The sequence below is a fragment of the Balaenoptera ricei genome, chromosome 1 (genome assembly GCF_028023285.1).
Source record: "Balaenoptera ricei isolate mBalRic1 chromosome 1, mBalRic1.hap2, whole genome shotgun sequence".
Classification (NCBI taxonomy): domain Eukaryota; kingdom Metazoa; phylum Chordata; class Mammalia; order Artiodactyla; family Balaenopteridae; genus Balaenoptera; species Balaenoptera ricei.
This window is the reverse complement of record NC_082639.1, coordinates 41,754,659-41,770,780: the sequence shown is the minus strand read 5'-3', so window position 1 is coordinate 41,770,780 and position 16,122 is coordinate 41,754,659. Positions and strand designations below refer to the sequence as shown.

Genomic DNA, 16,122 nt, shown 5'->3' with positions numbered 1-16,122 from the left:
CCAGATTCTTGACATATAGGATGGAGCTTCAGAGTCACTTTTTTTCCTCTAGAGAATGGAAAAGCAACCATTGTGGAGTGAATATGTGAGTGCAGCACCGTTTGGCCATCTTCCTCATTTGCCTCTGGACAACCCTTAGAGCATCTGGTCTTTTCAAAACGTGGAGCTGAGAAATGGACAAAAGACACCAGGGATGGGTTGACCAGAGTGGACAAGAAAGGACCACTGTTTCCTGGGATCTGGAGTCCACAATTCTCCTAAGACACCTGGGGTGTGCTGAATTTTTTTTTAAGCAGCTCACGTCACACTGTGGGATCTTTTACACTTGTAAACAGCTAAAGCCCCCAAGCCTCATTCCACACACTTCTGAAAACTTAAGTGTCCTTGTAACCTGCGCCTGCCCAACTTTCTTTTGTAACACAGACACAGGACACTGTGGATGACCTTTAAGATACTGGGAACATAAGAGCCTCACTGGGCAGAGGGTAAGGGAACTGTATTTCCATCTCTCAAACTCCTACACCTGTATCTGAAATTAATCACTCAACGGAAGTTAACAGGGAGCTAGGAAGCAAAGCAGCCAAACGGAATGTGTCACAGGAGAGAAAGTGCCCGGTACAACTGGGGTAGATGGGTCTCCCGTTTCCACTGGTGTTGTGACCCCCTCTCTTCACTCCTCGGGGATTCAGTGATCCAGTCGCCCCTGCTGACCTTGGCAGGGAAGCACTTCCACACCGGCTCTGACTACAGCCATAATGGGGGAGGAGAGAAAATGCCTTTTTATTATTAATGAGACCGAGGGAGGTAGTCTATCATCTCTGGGTGGGGTGATATCTGCCAGCAGAAAATGATCTGCTAACTCTCCGGGAAGCATTAAGAGCAGTGATAGGAGAAATAATTGCTTATGCCGAGAGCAAAGAAAAGATGCCTCAGCGGAATGGAGACCTTTAGCAAGGCAGGTGGATTGCCGGCGGGCGGAGGGAGGGAGGTAAGTCTCCCTGATGACCCCTGGCAAGAGAAAGAAGCAGGAGGGGCAAACTGGAAACTGCAAAACTCAAGTATGGAAAGATCCCCTGGAGGCACCGTTAGTGCTATTAGAAGAATAACGCGAAAATGGTGAAATGGCTAAGCAACATCAGAGCAAGAGGCTGAAATAAAGGAGCTGCTCTCCTTCTCGGAGAAGCGAGGGTTTTTCCCCCTTCTGAAAAGCCTTCACTCACACACCTTCCCCTCCTCTAGCTCTGCTCCCTCTGGAACCAGGCTGTTGCCTCGCGATAAAGCTTCTTTTTTACTCTCTCACCTCCTCTCCTGACTGAGTGCCAACCCTCCTGGGTTCAGTCAGAGTGGCAGTTGCAGCTTTTTTGTCCCCTCATCCCGACCTAATCCTGAAATCACTCACACCTCCAGTTTGCACAAAGCTGCGCTCTGGGAATGCTTTCTTTAAATTCATATTTTTATAATTTGAGTAATAGCTTAATGCAATGATTAGGAAAAGAAAGGCCACAACATCATTTGTAAATGTAATGCAATGAGAAAAGGAAGGAAAAATATAAAAACGTTAATAGCATGGAGCTGGGAACGGCTGACATTGCCTTCATTACATGATAATGAATTTTCCGAATTATTTATAAATAAGCCTGTTTTGCTTTTAAAATAAGTCAAAAAGCTCCTAATAGAGCTGAGGAAAACCAAAGTCTAAGGCTGACAAAAACTTAGCACAGCAGCCTGCAAGCCGCTGGTTTCGTTCGTCAAACAACCTAAGTGACGCACCAGTGCCAGATGAACCTACTTGGAGCTTTACTTTGACTAGATCCCTCTCCTGCTCAAACCGTGCACAGCTCCCTACTCCGGCTCCTCTACCCCAATCAAGTGGGAACCCCTGCAGCCCTGTGGCAGCCCCCATCTCACTGCATTGGAGGTGCTCCTTCGCATGTTTGTGGCTCCCATGAGAGACGAGTTTCCAGAGGCAGAGCAGTGAACGCTTCTCTAATTCTGCTCCTCAAACTCAGGTTAAAACCCAAACAGGTGTCCCACTACACTGAAAGGTTTAGGATTCTAAATCCTCAAATTCCATTTTGGATCACTTTTTACTGAAGGCTCTCAGTGTAACTTGTATATCAATCCAAACTTTTGGTAAACATATCCCTCTTTTGAAGCTATTACAGAACCATCTACTTTTCTTTGTTCCTAATTAATGCAACACAGAGCTGGACTACTGCAACTGCATTCAACAGAGTGCTTCTTAGAAAGAGGCTGGAATTCAGAAGCTGCTCTTGTAAATGCCCTGCAGAGGTTCAGGACTGGGACGGGCATCCACTGTGGGGTCCAGGAGTACTGGGAATCATCTTCCAGAATCCACAGCCATTTTGCTCAGTGCTTCTCAGCGTCTAAAGTGATCTCTGTTGGAGACAAACGGGCGGTGGGATGGGGGGTTGGAAGCTAAACAGCACTTCCAAGGCCCTAAACAGGGCAAATAATCTCCACTGGGTTTATGGTTGAAATGCTGAGAAAAGACCCAATTTTGGGTCTTGGCAGGCTAGTCAGTGTAAGCCCATGGTCCATACCCCATGCCTCTCTGACTCACATGGATGGAAGAATCTCCAGGGCACTGCCATCCCTAGGTCGCCAAAGTCCTAGGACCTAGTTCAGGGCCTGGAAAGCAGGGGTCTGAGAAGATATGATCTGAAGTCAGGTCTGTCTCCTGATTGATGGCAGAAGCCCCGAACCACAAGTCTGTTTACTGAAGAACCTGGAGGAGCCATGCAATTCATCTGTTTGCTTTTTATATATCTTCCCTCACCAGGGAGTATAACCCATGTGTGCACAGAGCCAAATACACACCCACACACTCACAGAACGCATGTGCCGCTGAGCAAGCAGGCAGTGAGACATTCCAACACTGACGACCTATTGCCAGTTATTTTTAAAACATTTTTTTCTTATTCCAAATCTCACTTACTCACTGTGTGATCCTGGATAAGTCTCTTAACCTCTCTGGGCCTCAGTTTCCTCAATTGTATAAAGGAGAGAATCACTATTTTAAGAATCAGAGCCGATGTGTGTAAAGCATCTAGCCCTAGGGAAGCTTCAAGGGTGAAATGTTATTAAACGTGCGTAGGGGTTAGAATACTGTTGGACACAGAGTAAATACTCAATATAAGGTATCATCACTATCATTATTATTATTTCCTTTCAAGGTCATGCTCACATATTAAGTAGCTCCTCTTCTGGAAGAATCTTTCACGGCACCTTTGGGTGCTAACTCAGCTCAACTGCCGGCCACTTATGTGCCTTCGGACAAGTCACTTCATCTCTGAGCCTAAACTCCAAGACGGGTGGGAACCTGGCCACTTTCTCCCACTAAAGAAGTTATAATCCAAAGAACAATTCCTCTGCAGTCATGTGCTTGCAAACATGTACTAGATGGTTCCAAGGAGATCTCTGTAATGCATGCTTCCAATGAAGATACTTGTTTTTTGTCCCCAGATAGGCAAGTTATCTGCAGTCATCCACACTACTTAGAGGGGCTTACTTAATGAAGCATTCTCTTTCTCTGCTTTGATGCTGTGTCTACGCTAAGATTGTATTCTCCTTGAGGACAGGGGCCTGGTCTTGCCCTCCATGTGCCCTCAGTATTCACACACAGTCACATTACATCCCTCTTAATAAAGGGGAAACGAACATTTGTTAACAGGGAACCATCATTTGTGGGCACCTTCTCCTAGCAGCCTAGTAATGAATCATTCACTTTCAAAATGCAAAATAGTGTTTGTGCATTTAAATTTGAGTTCAGAGGCTGCAAACTGCTTCTCCGTAAGTCATCTCTTAAGTTTTGTTTGGCTTGCCTACATAATGCTCTAAAATTTTTTGAGTTGGTTTTTAACCTTTAAAAATTGGGAGATTTGGCATAAAATATCTAGCTTTTGGTTTCTATTGAATAAGTGGAAGATCTGACAATGATCTGGGTTTAAATAATCAGTAGTAGCCGAAGAACAGCTGCCCTTTTTAGTGCTCTCCAGCTCACTATAGTCTCCACTACTTCCTCAGGGCTTTCTAGAACTATCCCTGAATCTAGCTGTTCATCATTAACCTTCAAAGCTTAGGAATTAACTCTTGGTTTTCCTGCATCTACGTTGTACATTACATTTGAAGTCGTGTGTTTTGCAGGAAGCAAAAGGAGGGACAGACTTGACCCAAGTTTGCAAACATGTACTACATGATTCTGAGGAGATCTCTATGATGCACGCTTCCAAAGAAGATACTTGTTTTATCCAGATAGGCAAGTTATCTTATTCCTTCATGGGAATAAGAGCAAAGAGATAAATCTCATGTCACTTATCAAAGCAAACTGAAGCAGAAGAAGTAAATAGTGGCCTGAAAGGCAGAAAAGTAATTTTAAAAAATTAATAAATGATGAGACTATTAACAGCACACAAAAAGGGTTTGCTTTTTTCCTTCCCTTTAATATGATTTTTACCTGAAACACTGTGTCCCTTTAGGAAAGGGAAGAAAAGTTAATAAAGGAACCTATCACTCAAACTTAATTTTTAGTATGGCAAATAAACACTCTAATGAAAGAGCTGAAATCCCCAGGTTTGCACATTAAATTTTCATTCATCGTAGAGAATGGAAATTATTGATTCAGCCGTGGCATCATGCATTTTGAATCCTACAGTGCCTCGGAAGCCCACGTTGCTGCTGGGTGCAAATGTGTTGGCAGCATTTTGATGCAGGGTGAGCACAGGGTGGGTGAGGGAGTGGGGAAAGGGATATAGAGATGGGAAGGAGGCTGACTGGTTCTTCACAGAAAGAAAATAATCAATGTTCCTTGTTTCTAAGATCCACTGAGACACAGCACTTCTTCTGATGGCATCATGGACCAGGGGGGGTTGCATTCTGAGATCAGAAAAGCTGGATCCACTCAGCCTTTTGGGAATCTCCGATGGCTTCAAGGAATACTTTATTTTAAAAAAGCAGAATGGATGGCTAAGAATTTGACCCTAAGCTCTTGGGGAGGTTTGGGTTTTAAGAAAACTGTAGAGGAGAGAAAAGCATCTTTCTCAGTTCAAGATTAGGGAAGAGCATCAAGGGAAGAGCAAATGTCTGACATTCTAATGCTGAACTGGATAACACAGAAAAATCAATCAAACCCACGAAGACACCTCTCAAACTGCTGTGGCCTCATCAAAGAATCAGGTGACAAGAGCATCCCATCTCAAAGCATTGAAAATAGGTATATTTTTCCTTTGAAAGAAATTAATGCTCCTGTCTCTCAGAGGACTACCCCATAATTAAACAACTCTCGATTATTTCTCCCTTAGAGAACTCACAGGGACTGATTCTAAGCTGAGACTGACGCAATCTGTGTCAAGCCCATTTTGGGGTCTTTGTGAAGCCCAGACTGTATGAGATCAGGAAAGTGATCATCTTTAGAAAATAAGCTAAACTAAACTGCAAACGTAGAGTGGCTTAAAAGAAAGGAAAGAAGGAAGCAAGGATGGAAGGAAGGAAAGAAAGGAGGAGGGAGGGAGTGGAGGAAGAAAGAAAGAAAAAGAAAGAAAGAAAGAAAGAGAAAGAGAAAGAGAAAGAAAGGAAGAAAGAAAGAACAAAGAAAGAAAGATAGAAAAGAGAGAGAAACAGAAAGAATGATAACCACATAATATATTCCAAAAAGAGAAGGTTTCTGTTTTGTTTTGTTTTTGTTTTGATTACCTCCCAGCTAAGATTTTCTTACACCCGTAGCCTCCTGTCAGTCTGGATGTTGGAAAAGTAGCTCTGTTGAACCCAAAAGTTCTGGTTTTGTGTTTTCAAATGCTGAGAGCTGGTGCCATCTATAGCTTTCCATTCTGGGAGAGGTTTCTCTTTTGTCCTACTTTGCGTCAGACCTGCTGTCGTGAGGATAAGAGCGCCCAGGAGACACCTCCCCATGGTTTAATAGGCTATGAAGGATGGGACTCATTAATCAGCTGGCAGCTGCCCCCAAACCGGATGCTGCCTGGAGGTGGGGGAAGAAGGGAGAGGGAGGCTGAGGAAGAGGCAGGCTACATCCAGGAGACCACCACTGGCTGTCAGGGGGCAGCGGCCGAAAGCAAACAGCACCACCTCCTCAAGGACCCTCCCAAGGTCAAGTCTGAACGGAGAGAGCGACTATCCAGCCACAGAAATGTCCATTTGGAGGAGAAGGCGCTGGGGGACTGTTTTTCTTTTTGGACTTGAAACAACCCCTCCTGAGATATTATCTACCAGTCTGATTATTTTTGGATTGCTAGAATGTTTACTTTTTCATTCCTCCCCAGATGCTATAGTACCTGTCCCTCTTACACCAGTGCATTTCTTTTAAACTGATTTTTCCTTTTCAAGTCTTGTTTAGGAGGGTCCTCTTCACCTTTAGGTAAAACCAAGATGCTTGGCCTCGCATGTGAGGCCCCGCCCACCTCCTATCCTCATCTTTTCATCATCTCCCTGCTCAACCTCAGGCCATAGTGTGTTCTATATGTCGTTCCCCACTCACAATGTTTATATACATTTTCACAGCTTTGCATGTGTTGTTCCCTCTGCCTGGAACAGCTTCTTCCCTTGGCTCTGCTCTGACCATCTTTGCAGGCTTGAGCTCACAGGCTTTCTTGATGGGGGTAGTCGTCCCTGGCATCTTACCTGCTCTCTGGATTGGAGGTCCCACAGCTTGTGGTCCCCTCCCTCTACTCAACCCTCAGCTCTTTCTTCTGTAATGATCTGTGTCCCTCACTTAGTACAGTGGATGGTAAATGTCCTTTTAATAATAAATAAAGAATGCCACTGCCAGCTCCCTCGTAGCCTGAATTTATTAGATCAAAGGAATGAAATTTAACCAGTGCTTCCCAAATAAGGAGCTAACATGTAACCTCTTACCTTTATGGTTTTGGTCTGGAGTCTGAGTCCATTTAAAGTGTTGATGGCTTTCTCTGCATCCTTTGGATCAATATAGTTAACGAATCCATACCCTAAACTCTGTCCTGTGGAAACATTTTTTAAAAAAGAGAGAGAGCTCATTATCTTTATAGAGGTAACACTTCCCATTGCAGTGCATCAAAACCCTCTAGTACATGGTTCCTTTTATACCAGGGTTTACCCCCAGGTTGAGAAGTTTCTAGTTCTTCCATCTCTCACTCTGGTCAGCCTTTAAACTCACAGGAGCTGCCCCAGCTGGGAATGGATAAGTGCCCCTGCACGTCCACACCATATACACACAAGTGTCCACTTAATTGGTAAGAGGCAGGGCAGGGCAGTGGAAAAAGAGCGGGTGTGGTTTGTTAGAAGAGATCTGAACTGGAGTCCTGGGGCTTTTCCTATCAGCTGTGTGACTCTGAAGAGAATTCACTTAATCTCCTGTTTTCCCCTGACGTTTCTTCTTTGCAGATAACAGCACTCGCCACAGACAGGTTTGAGAGGGTTAACGAGATATTGAGCATGGAATGCCTACCTAGAACATAGTAGCTGCTCAACAGAAGACAGCTCTGCTATGCTCAGTCCTGTAAAATTGGGACAAGTGCTGGATGCAGTAGCTGTGTCTGCTGCCTCAGTCATGCCAGCCATGCCTACACTCAGAGGACTGTAGCAAGATCTGAGCAGCAAAGACTGGAGACATTTATAGTGAAGGCATGGCCAGAATTTAAAGCAGTTGCAACAAATCATTCATTGCCCTCATCACTCCCCCAGCCTAAGAAAAATAAAAAAAGGAGGGGGGGTTCTACTGGAAAGAACTGGGGAGCTCCTAACACAAAGGAGAGAGTGCAAATACACTCTGCAAAGAGGATTTAGCTACTTTAGGTGAAGATGGCATCAACTTGTCTGAAAAGAGAGGTAGCAAGTGACAGGGCTCCCCCTCTAAGTGAAATAAAAATAATGTGCTTGTGATCGTGCCACTGATTATAAATAGTCCATCAGCTCTGCCATGTGTCATCAGCCAAAAATATCATTAGGAAACTTTACATTTTCTGACATACTCTTTAAGAAATACAGAGCTTAGGGTGGCTGCAAAACCAGCTTGAACTTCCCAGGCAATGTTATTGATTTGTGGGCGGCAGCAGAGCCGAAGGGGAGGAAAATGGCAGGACGTCACATGTCAGGAAAGACTGATTACATAAAGCACTCTTTGGAGTACACTCAGACCAGGGCTGGGAGACAATACAGCAAAAAGTCTGCCATGTCCTGGTGACAGGAGCCCACTTCAGCAGCCAAAAAATCTTTCCAACAGCTTCTGTTTTGCTGGTAAATGTCTGTGTTTGTGTTGGTCGTAGGAGGGAACCTGGGAAAACAAGTTGGGTTCCGGATCAGAAAATGGGTGACTTTATTATCCTTTATAGGGTGGAAGTAAAGAGAATCATGAGGAAACTCAATTGCGTTTTTGTCCCCAAAATGGAAAACCCCAAATGACAATACATTAGGATATTCCTTCTGTTTTGGAATAACAGGGTTAGAACAGGAAAGACAGGGGCAAACTTCGCCAGATATGCCCTTCACCAGCCAGAATTAGTAACTGAAGAAGGGGGAGAAAATGTTGAGCACGCTGTAGCTACCGGGGCCCTTCTCTATTTCACTGTGTTATGTGTGGTGTGTGAGTGGTGTGTGTGTATGAGTGGCAAGTGCACGCGTGCACACGCACGCACGCACACACACACAAGAGAGTAAGAGTTAGAGAAAGAGGTGTGTGTGAATGCAAGACCCTGCTACATGTTCTCAGAAAATTTTTTGCAAATCCAAAAATACATGAGACTAATTCATTTGTTTAAAAATATCATTCATCCTAAATTCAGCTTCACCTCATCAAGCCTAGCTAAATTCACCTAATTAAATCTATTTTCATCATGCAAATTTATCAGTCCTATTTACCTTGTATATAAGAGAAGCCTTAAAAATTGCTGTAAAATAGTCTTACCGTTATTTCTTTTAAACGGTCATGCACCAAATTGAGGGGCTTTAGAGGGCATTTTTAAAGTAATAATCTCAATGACAAACCTTATGTGTGAGTTCTAGGAAACAGGTCAGACAGAGTCAATCTATCCAACTAAATTTAATTTGTATAAAATTACAATGAAATATGAAAAATATAGACAAAACACTCACCACTTAACTGCACTTAACCACTTAACAATGACTCATTGTACTGATGGAATATATGTGGAAGAATTTATCATGCCTACCAGTGGTGTATGTTCCCTGATATACTATCTTTCTTTCCAATTATTCATATATTTATGGAAATCTTAAATATATATAGTGGCTATGATTTTTATAGTCTATATTTTATCTTTATTTTAGAACTTTGCTTCAGGAGGAAGGAAAACACACTCAGATTCTAGGAAGGTTCTGAAGGTCAAGTGAAGGAAAGACTCCTGCCCAGCAAGATACGCCATATCTACCCACCTGCCTGTGTAGTCCCAAACCCACCATGACCTTAGTACCTGACTGCAATTAGCACAACCGTGTTATGCTCACCTGCTCTAGGTTTAGAGAGAGACTGCATTTAACGTCAGGAATGAGGGTGCTTTGGGGAAAACTAAAAACTAGATGAACACCGTTTCAGAAAGGAAAGGGATTTTAAAAGATCAGAGATTTTCCTTGATATAAAATAATGAACTGCAAACTCTAAAACAGGACACTGCACTGAATAGGAGGAGAGAGGTGGAAAGGCTTGCCTGTGAATTGAAAGATATGAGATAAACTGGCAGCACAATAAAACTACCTGTGGTTAGCCTAGTTCATGCACAGGCTTCTTTACTTGCTTCTTTGCCATCATAGAAGGAATACAGCTAAGTCTCATAAAAAATATTCAGTGGAGCTAAGCATATTCTTTTAAAACACTCTTGAGAGGATTAAATCCCTAGGTAGAAAATATAAAAACCCAAGCCTCATTTCTTTCAGAAACTGTTTTAGTAGTGAGGGAGAGTAAAATGAGGAAGAATTTTATGTTTTAATTTTGGTGGCAAAGTACTGGTGATGGGTTTTGGATTTGCATTTCTGTATTTAAATTGTACACAGACATAGAAAAATACAAATGAAACATATTCACAAAGAATACCAACACTATTTCTACGAGGACCAAGAGAGCCACCATGCTGGGAAGGCCCAGGGGACCCAGTCTGGAGCCTAGAACTAAGTGTGTCTATCTGCATCCCAGAAATAGATAAGGTTTTTTTTTCTTCTTCTTCTCAAATAGCTTCATCGTCTCCCTTTATCAGCAGCAGCAAGATTTGACCATACAGGTATGGCAACAGTAATTTCAGAACAGAAAATTAAAACAAACTTTATTTTGCTCCCAGTTTATGAGCTTATTTTGATAGCAAGCCAAACATATAAATTAAATCATTGAAGTTATGTTTATTGAATCATCAATAAAGAAAAAACAAAATCATTAAAGACAAGATAAAATATTATAAAATGAAGGCTACCTCCAATATTTAGAAACTATAGTGACTGCCTGCTCCTTGATGCCCAGGTGATCTACAACCCTTACTTGTGACCAGTCCTTGGCAGTCCGGAACAGCAGGCTTGGGTAAGAGGCCCAGTGACCATGAATGGGCAAGAAAGGCATTCTTGGCAGTTTGGGATAGAAACTTAAAATTAGAATGTAGTTTCCAAGGGAAAACTGTTATACATAATGGCTACATTTTTAAGGCGCTTCAGTGTATTTTGGATTAAACAGATTCTTGTTTTTAACAAGCTTTTCTTAAATCTGCACCTGAATATTTCTATTTTTTAAACTGTGCACATGTGCATATACACACACAAAGACACGACGTGTCCTCGTACTACAATGTGGCAATATTTCTCTTCTGTTATAATAATTTCTATACCTAACTTCTCCCCGTAGAAAGTAAACACTTCTCCCTACAAGAACTAGTTTATAAAGTCTGCATACTTGAACATGGTAGGTACTCAACAAATATTTGATAAGGGAACAGATGGATACATACACTTGTACTAATTCTCCGTTGCTGGAAGCACATGACCAGGATGTGTTTATGTTTGGAGGGAGAAGAGGATGAGAGGGGCACCTGGGGAATTCATTTCGTATTTGTGAGAAAGGGAGAACAGGACAACAAGCTGACATCAGGGACTGGAAAACACAAACAAAAAATGTCCTGGTGGGTTCCCCTCCAGCACAGATCAGGTGAAAAATAAAAACCACCCTGGCTCACGTTTCCAAAGAAATCCTGAGTTTCCAAAGTGCCTTTCCACCCATTATGTCGCATTTGAGTCTCCCAACAACCCTGTGGGAGAGAGAGTCATCATTTATAGATGTGGAAACTGAAGCTCTGAGAGAACAGTGATTTGCTCTACTATCCCTGAATAGCTGAAACTGAGTCTAGATCAGGGGTTGGCAAACTGTTTTATGTTTAGGGTGAGACAGTAAATAGTTTAGGGTTGGTGGGTCTTCCAGTCTGTCATGATGACACTGCCATTGTAGCGTGAAGGCTGCCATGTACAATATGTAAACTAATGAGCATGGCTGAGTGCCAATAAAACTTTATTTAGAAAGAAAGAGGCAATGGGCTCAATTTGGCCTTTGGGCCATAGTTTGCTCACCCCTTGGTATAGACCTTTTGACTCCAAATCTAGTCCCCTTTGCCATTACCACAGTTACTCCACTGGAACTAAAGTGTTGTTGACAACTATACTGAGGCCCTGAAATATCTCTGAAGTTGTTTTGAACCACCTGAGAAAAAAGTAAATTACCTTCAATAGTTTGTGTTAAGCACTTTTATTGTATTCAAATGCTAGGAAATGTCACCATCATAGCTGATTATAACCCCTCATTTCCCAGTCATTCTGGATAGAAGTTGCTTTCCCTTGCCTTTGGGGTCCTGGGGGTTATGACAGCAGGACCCTAAATATGACATCCTTATGGCTGATGGCAGCAGCCGAGAAGCTGTCCCCTCACAGGGCTGACCGGAAGGAGCCTCAGCATTTCTGCACTGCCAACCTGCACACATTGCTCTTTCTTTCTCCAAAGACCATCATTCTCCAGAAACCGAACAGCTACTTCCCTCATCTGCAAAGCCCCCAAGGGAGCAGCCAGATGGGTACCTGCTGTTGATGAAACCTTCTGAGTTGAGTAAGGAATTTTTGTGGATGTTAGAACCCTTAGCTCAGGCTGAAATTCTGTTCTCAAAGCACGTGATCAAATCCCCAGTCACCTCAAGATCACCTGCAGGGCAGTAATCCACATGCTGGGATAACCTCAGCCAACTTCAAATCCTAGGACTCCCTCCCTGCCAGCCCTGACATGACTTTCCCTGTTGTCCACTGCCTTGAAATCTACTTCAACACACCCTAAAGAGGGTCAGAGAGCTCTGAGGCTGTTACTGCATGTACTCATGTATGTGTGGCCCAAAACTGTACTTGCTGTATATCCTTGCTTAATTCATTTAAGCTTCACCAGCCTGTTCCCTTATCTGGAAAAACAGGGATAATCCCTTATCTTCACGATCAAAGGATCACCGTGAGGATTAACTATATTAACATGTGGATGAACAGAAGCTACAGTTTATTCAGTGCCTACTTTGTGCCAGGCACTCTGCTAAGTGGCTTACTAAAATTACCTAATTTAATCCTGTGCGAAATGGGTACCATTAGGTCCATTGTAAAGATAAGGAAAGTGAGGCTAAGAAATGTTAAATAGCCTGCCCCAAGTCAACCAGGAAGTAGGCCTCCAGTCTAGGATTTGAATGAACTCAGGCCTGTGTGACTTCCCAGCTCACGCCTTTTCTCCACAGGGTTTGGTCTCTCTGCAAAGGCACAGCGGTGTCTGGCATCAGGCAAGAACTCAAGGGGATGCACACCCCTTGTGTTGGGAACTCTTCCCCTTCTTCACAGTGACTGGGATGCTTTGAGATTCTAGAGCATCCATGGCTCTGTTCCTTCCCAGCTCACCTCTGTGGGTGTTTACACTTGCTGGACAGTCTGAGTCTCGGATTTTCTCCCGCAAACTCAGTGTTAGTAGAGCCAACTAATCAGAGGATTTATTTTCTTTTGGTAGTTCACACAATTCCCTCAAATTAAGTATGGTTTAAAGTCTTGCTACTCTAAGTGTGATCCCTGTACCAGCATCACGGGCATCACTGGGGATTTGTAAGAAATGCACCTTCAGCTTATTGCTCTGTGACCGTGGCTAAGTTAAGTGAACCTCTCCACACCCTGATTTCTGAGAAAACTACACATCTAACCCATAGTCCCAGGGAAGGGAAGCTCTGACAGGAACGCTCTCAGGACTTCTTAATATATGCTATTTCTTTTCATCCGCAGATTTTGCATTCTTACTTTGCCCCTTTTTGCTAGAGTAATCTCATCTGCAAAATGGACTTAATATTACTTTTTTCATGGTATTATTAGGAGTATTGAAAGTGATAATGCATGTAAAGTGCCTGGTATATAACAGAGGCTCAATAGATGCTGGTTTCTTTTCTTTCGTCTCCCATGCCCCAGTAGATACTGCCTTACACCGTTGCGTCTGAGGATGCTATCTTCTGAATGAGGTCCCAACCTCCTCAAAGGTAGAGAATGTTTCTGATGCTTTTCTTTCATATTGGAGTACATAGCATGCAAGAGGCATACTAATTCCACAAATAACTGACACCTACTACATGCTAGATACTACGAGTGTGCCTCCAATGACCAAGAAATTGTTCCTGCCTTCAGGTGACTTGTCTCACTCCCTCACCCCCCAATCAGAATATCAATTCACTGATGGCGGAAACCAAGTATTTTTTGTTCTCTGCTATGTTCCCAGAGGATGGTGGTAAGAGGTATGGAACCAGATCCCATGAGACACATCTGAAAGACCTGTGGGCTTTAACCTTGAAGGAGAGAAGATTCTAGGGGTGCTCAAAGCCCTTTCCAATACTTGAAAGGTTGCATGGGAAGTCAGGGGTAGGCTTGCTATGTGGTGTCCCAGGGGAGAGAATGAGAATCAGGCAATAGAAGAAAGTGAGGGAGTAGATTTTTGCCTTGATAAGAGGAAGAACTTTCTACTAATGATTTTATAAGGATACAGGCTGCCTTGTGAGGTGGTAAGGGCCCTCTGACTAGAACTACGCAAACAGAGGCCAGATCTACATTTTATCAAGAGATGTTGCAGCAGTTAACAAGATCAATTCATAAGATACCTTCTAATGCTAAGATACAAAGGTTCTAAATTATATTTATTTGAGACCCCATGCTCACAGTTTATCCTGATTTCTAACTGAGAAAATAAAAATAATAGAGAATATTTATTAAGCACCTACTGTGGGCTAAGCACTTTACATATATTATTATTTAAATCTTTACAACCTCTGAAGCAGGCATTTCCATCCCTGTTTTACAGAAGGGGAAACTGAGGCTTCAAAAGGAGAAATAACATACCCAGGGTTATTTGGCTAGAGAATAGTAGCCAGACCCATATGACTTCAGAGCCTGTGCACTTTCTGCTGTGCCCTGGTTTCTTGAATATGTGCTGATTTGTGTGTTAAACACCTGCCCTGACACAGCACAGTGTGCCTGAGACTTTGAGAGAGCCTGGGTTTTCTAGTACTATCTCCAAGTCTTCATTCTTTCCATTTAATTTCAATATATACCCCAAAGTATCCCATTCCCATCTTCCACATTGGTTGTGTCTGTCAGACTGGATCTGGTAGGTCATAGAATGACAGTCTTGGAAAGGACTTTTAACTATCAATCATCTTTGAGTTTCTTCTACAGATTTGGCAACTGAGGACCAAGGAAGAAGCAAGCAGTTCATGGTCTAGTAAGAAAATCAGAACTGTGAATCAACAACTATAGTAGAGTGTGGCTAAGTGTTGTGACAGTGAGAAGGAGAGAGGGTTTTCTGGAGGATATAATTGAGCTGAGACTAATTTGAAAAGATTGATAGGCGATAGCCAGGCCATAGACAGAGAAGGGCATTCCAGGAGGAAGGGGACAGCTGGAGCATCTATCCCTGGAGGAGAGAAGAGTGCTATTCAGTTTATGGCTATCACTTCCAGGAGGCCAGTGCTGCTGATGTCAACCTGAACTGTCAGTATCGATTCTAAGTTGAGTGCGCAGATGTATACATGAGATCTCCCCATACCTCTGGCACAGATTCAGGAATCATTTAGACATCTGAAATTTTGAATGCCTCTGCTCTCTGCCAACAACAAACACTATTAAAAAAAAAACAGGACCCAGCCTTCTTATTCTGAATTCCCAAAGTATGTAAAATTACATTGAATCAGTACTTGGTTATTTCCAGAGGCTACATTCTGGCTTCCTAAGTAGATGAAATTTCCCAGTTGAGAACTCATCATGCGGCATCAAGATGATAACAAGCAAAGCACTTGGTCCATAGTGGGCATTCAATATAAACTTGTCGAACTAAATGTATTTCTCAGTGAACCCTAAGCTCCTTAGGGCAGGGACACGGGTCTTATTAATCTTGGTACAACCAATGTCTGGCACATAGTAGGCTTTCAGTAAATCCATGTTGAATGAATGAGTGTATGAATTCAATAAGCAAATGAATAGTAACAAAATAGTTATCATTTTTTGAGTGCTTACTATGTATACTGAGTGCTTTATTTCTTTTTTTCCAGCTTTACTGAGGTATAATTGACAAATAAGCTTGTAAGATCATACACACTACCATATTTAAAACAGATAAGCAACAAGGACCTACTGTATAGCACAGGGAACTCAGCTCAATATTCTATAATAACCTAAATGGGAAAAGAATTTGAAAAAGAATGGATACTTGTATGGGAATAACTGAATCACTTTGCTGTACACTTGTAACTGTGTATTAACTATACTCCCAATAAAATAAAAATTAAAAAAATAAAATAAAGTGTACATCATGATGATTTATATATATATATATATACACACATATATAAACACCTTGTGAAAAGATTCCTCCCATCTAGTTAATTAACACATATTTATCTTCTTTTTTTTTCAGTGAGAACATTTAAATTCTACCTGACTGCTTAATTTGTATCATCTCATCTGCTTCCTAAAACAATCTTACAAGTTAGGCATGGTCACTGCCATTTACCATTGAGAAGTCATGTCCAGAGGCCTCAGATCCCAAGACACAAGTCCCTCTGACTCTAAAGCTCATACAGG

General features: G+C 42.4%; 1 protein-coding gene across 1 annotated transcript in view; it reads right to left on the bottom strand.

Moving 5' to 3' along the window:
• The window catches only part of ELAVL4 (ELAV like RNA binding protein 4), an 84,145-nt gene that overhangs the window by 16,216 nt on the left and 51,807 nt on the right, over positions 1-16,122 (bottom strand). Inside the window, exon 3 of the mRNA XM_059898417.1 lies at positions 6,889-6,992. Within this exon, the coding sequence (XP_059754400.1) occupies positions 6,889-6,992 (104 nt within the window). The remainder of the gene's footprint in view (positions 1-6,888; positions 6,993-16,122) is intronic.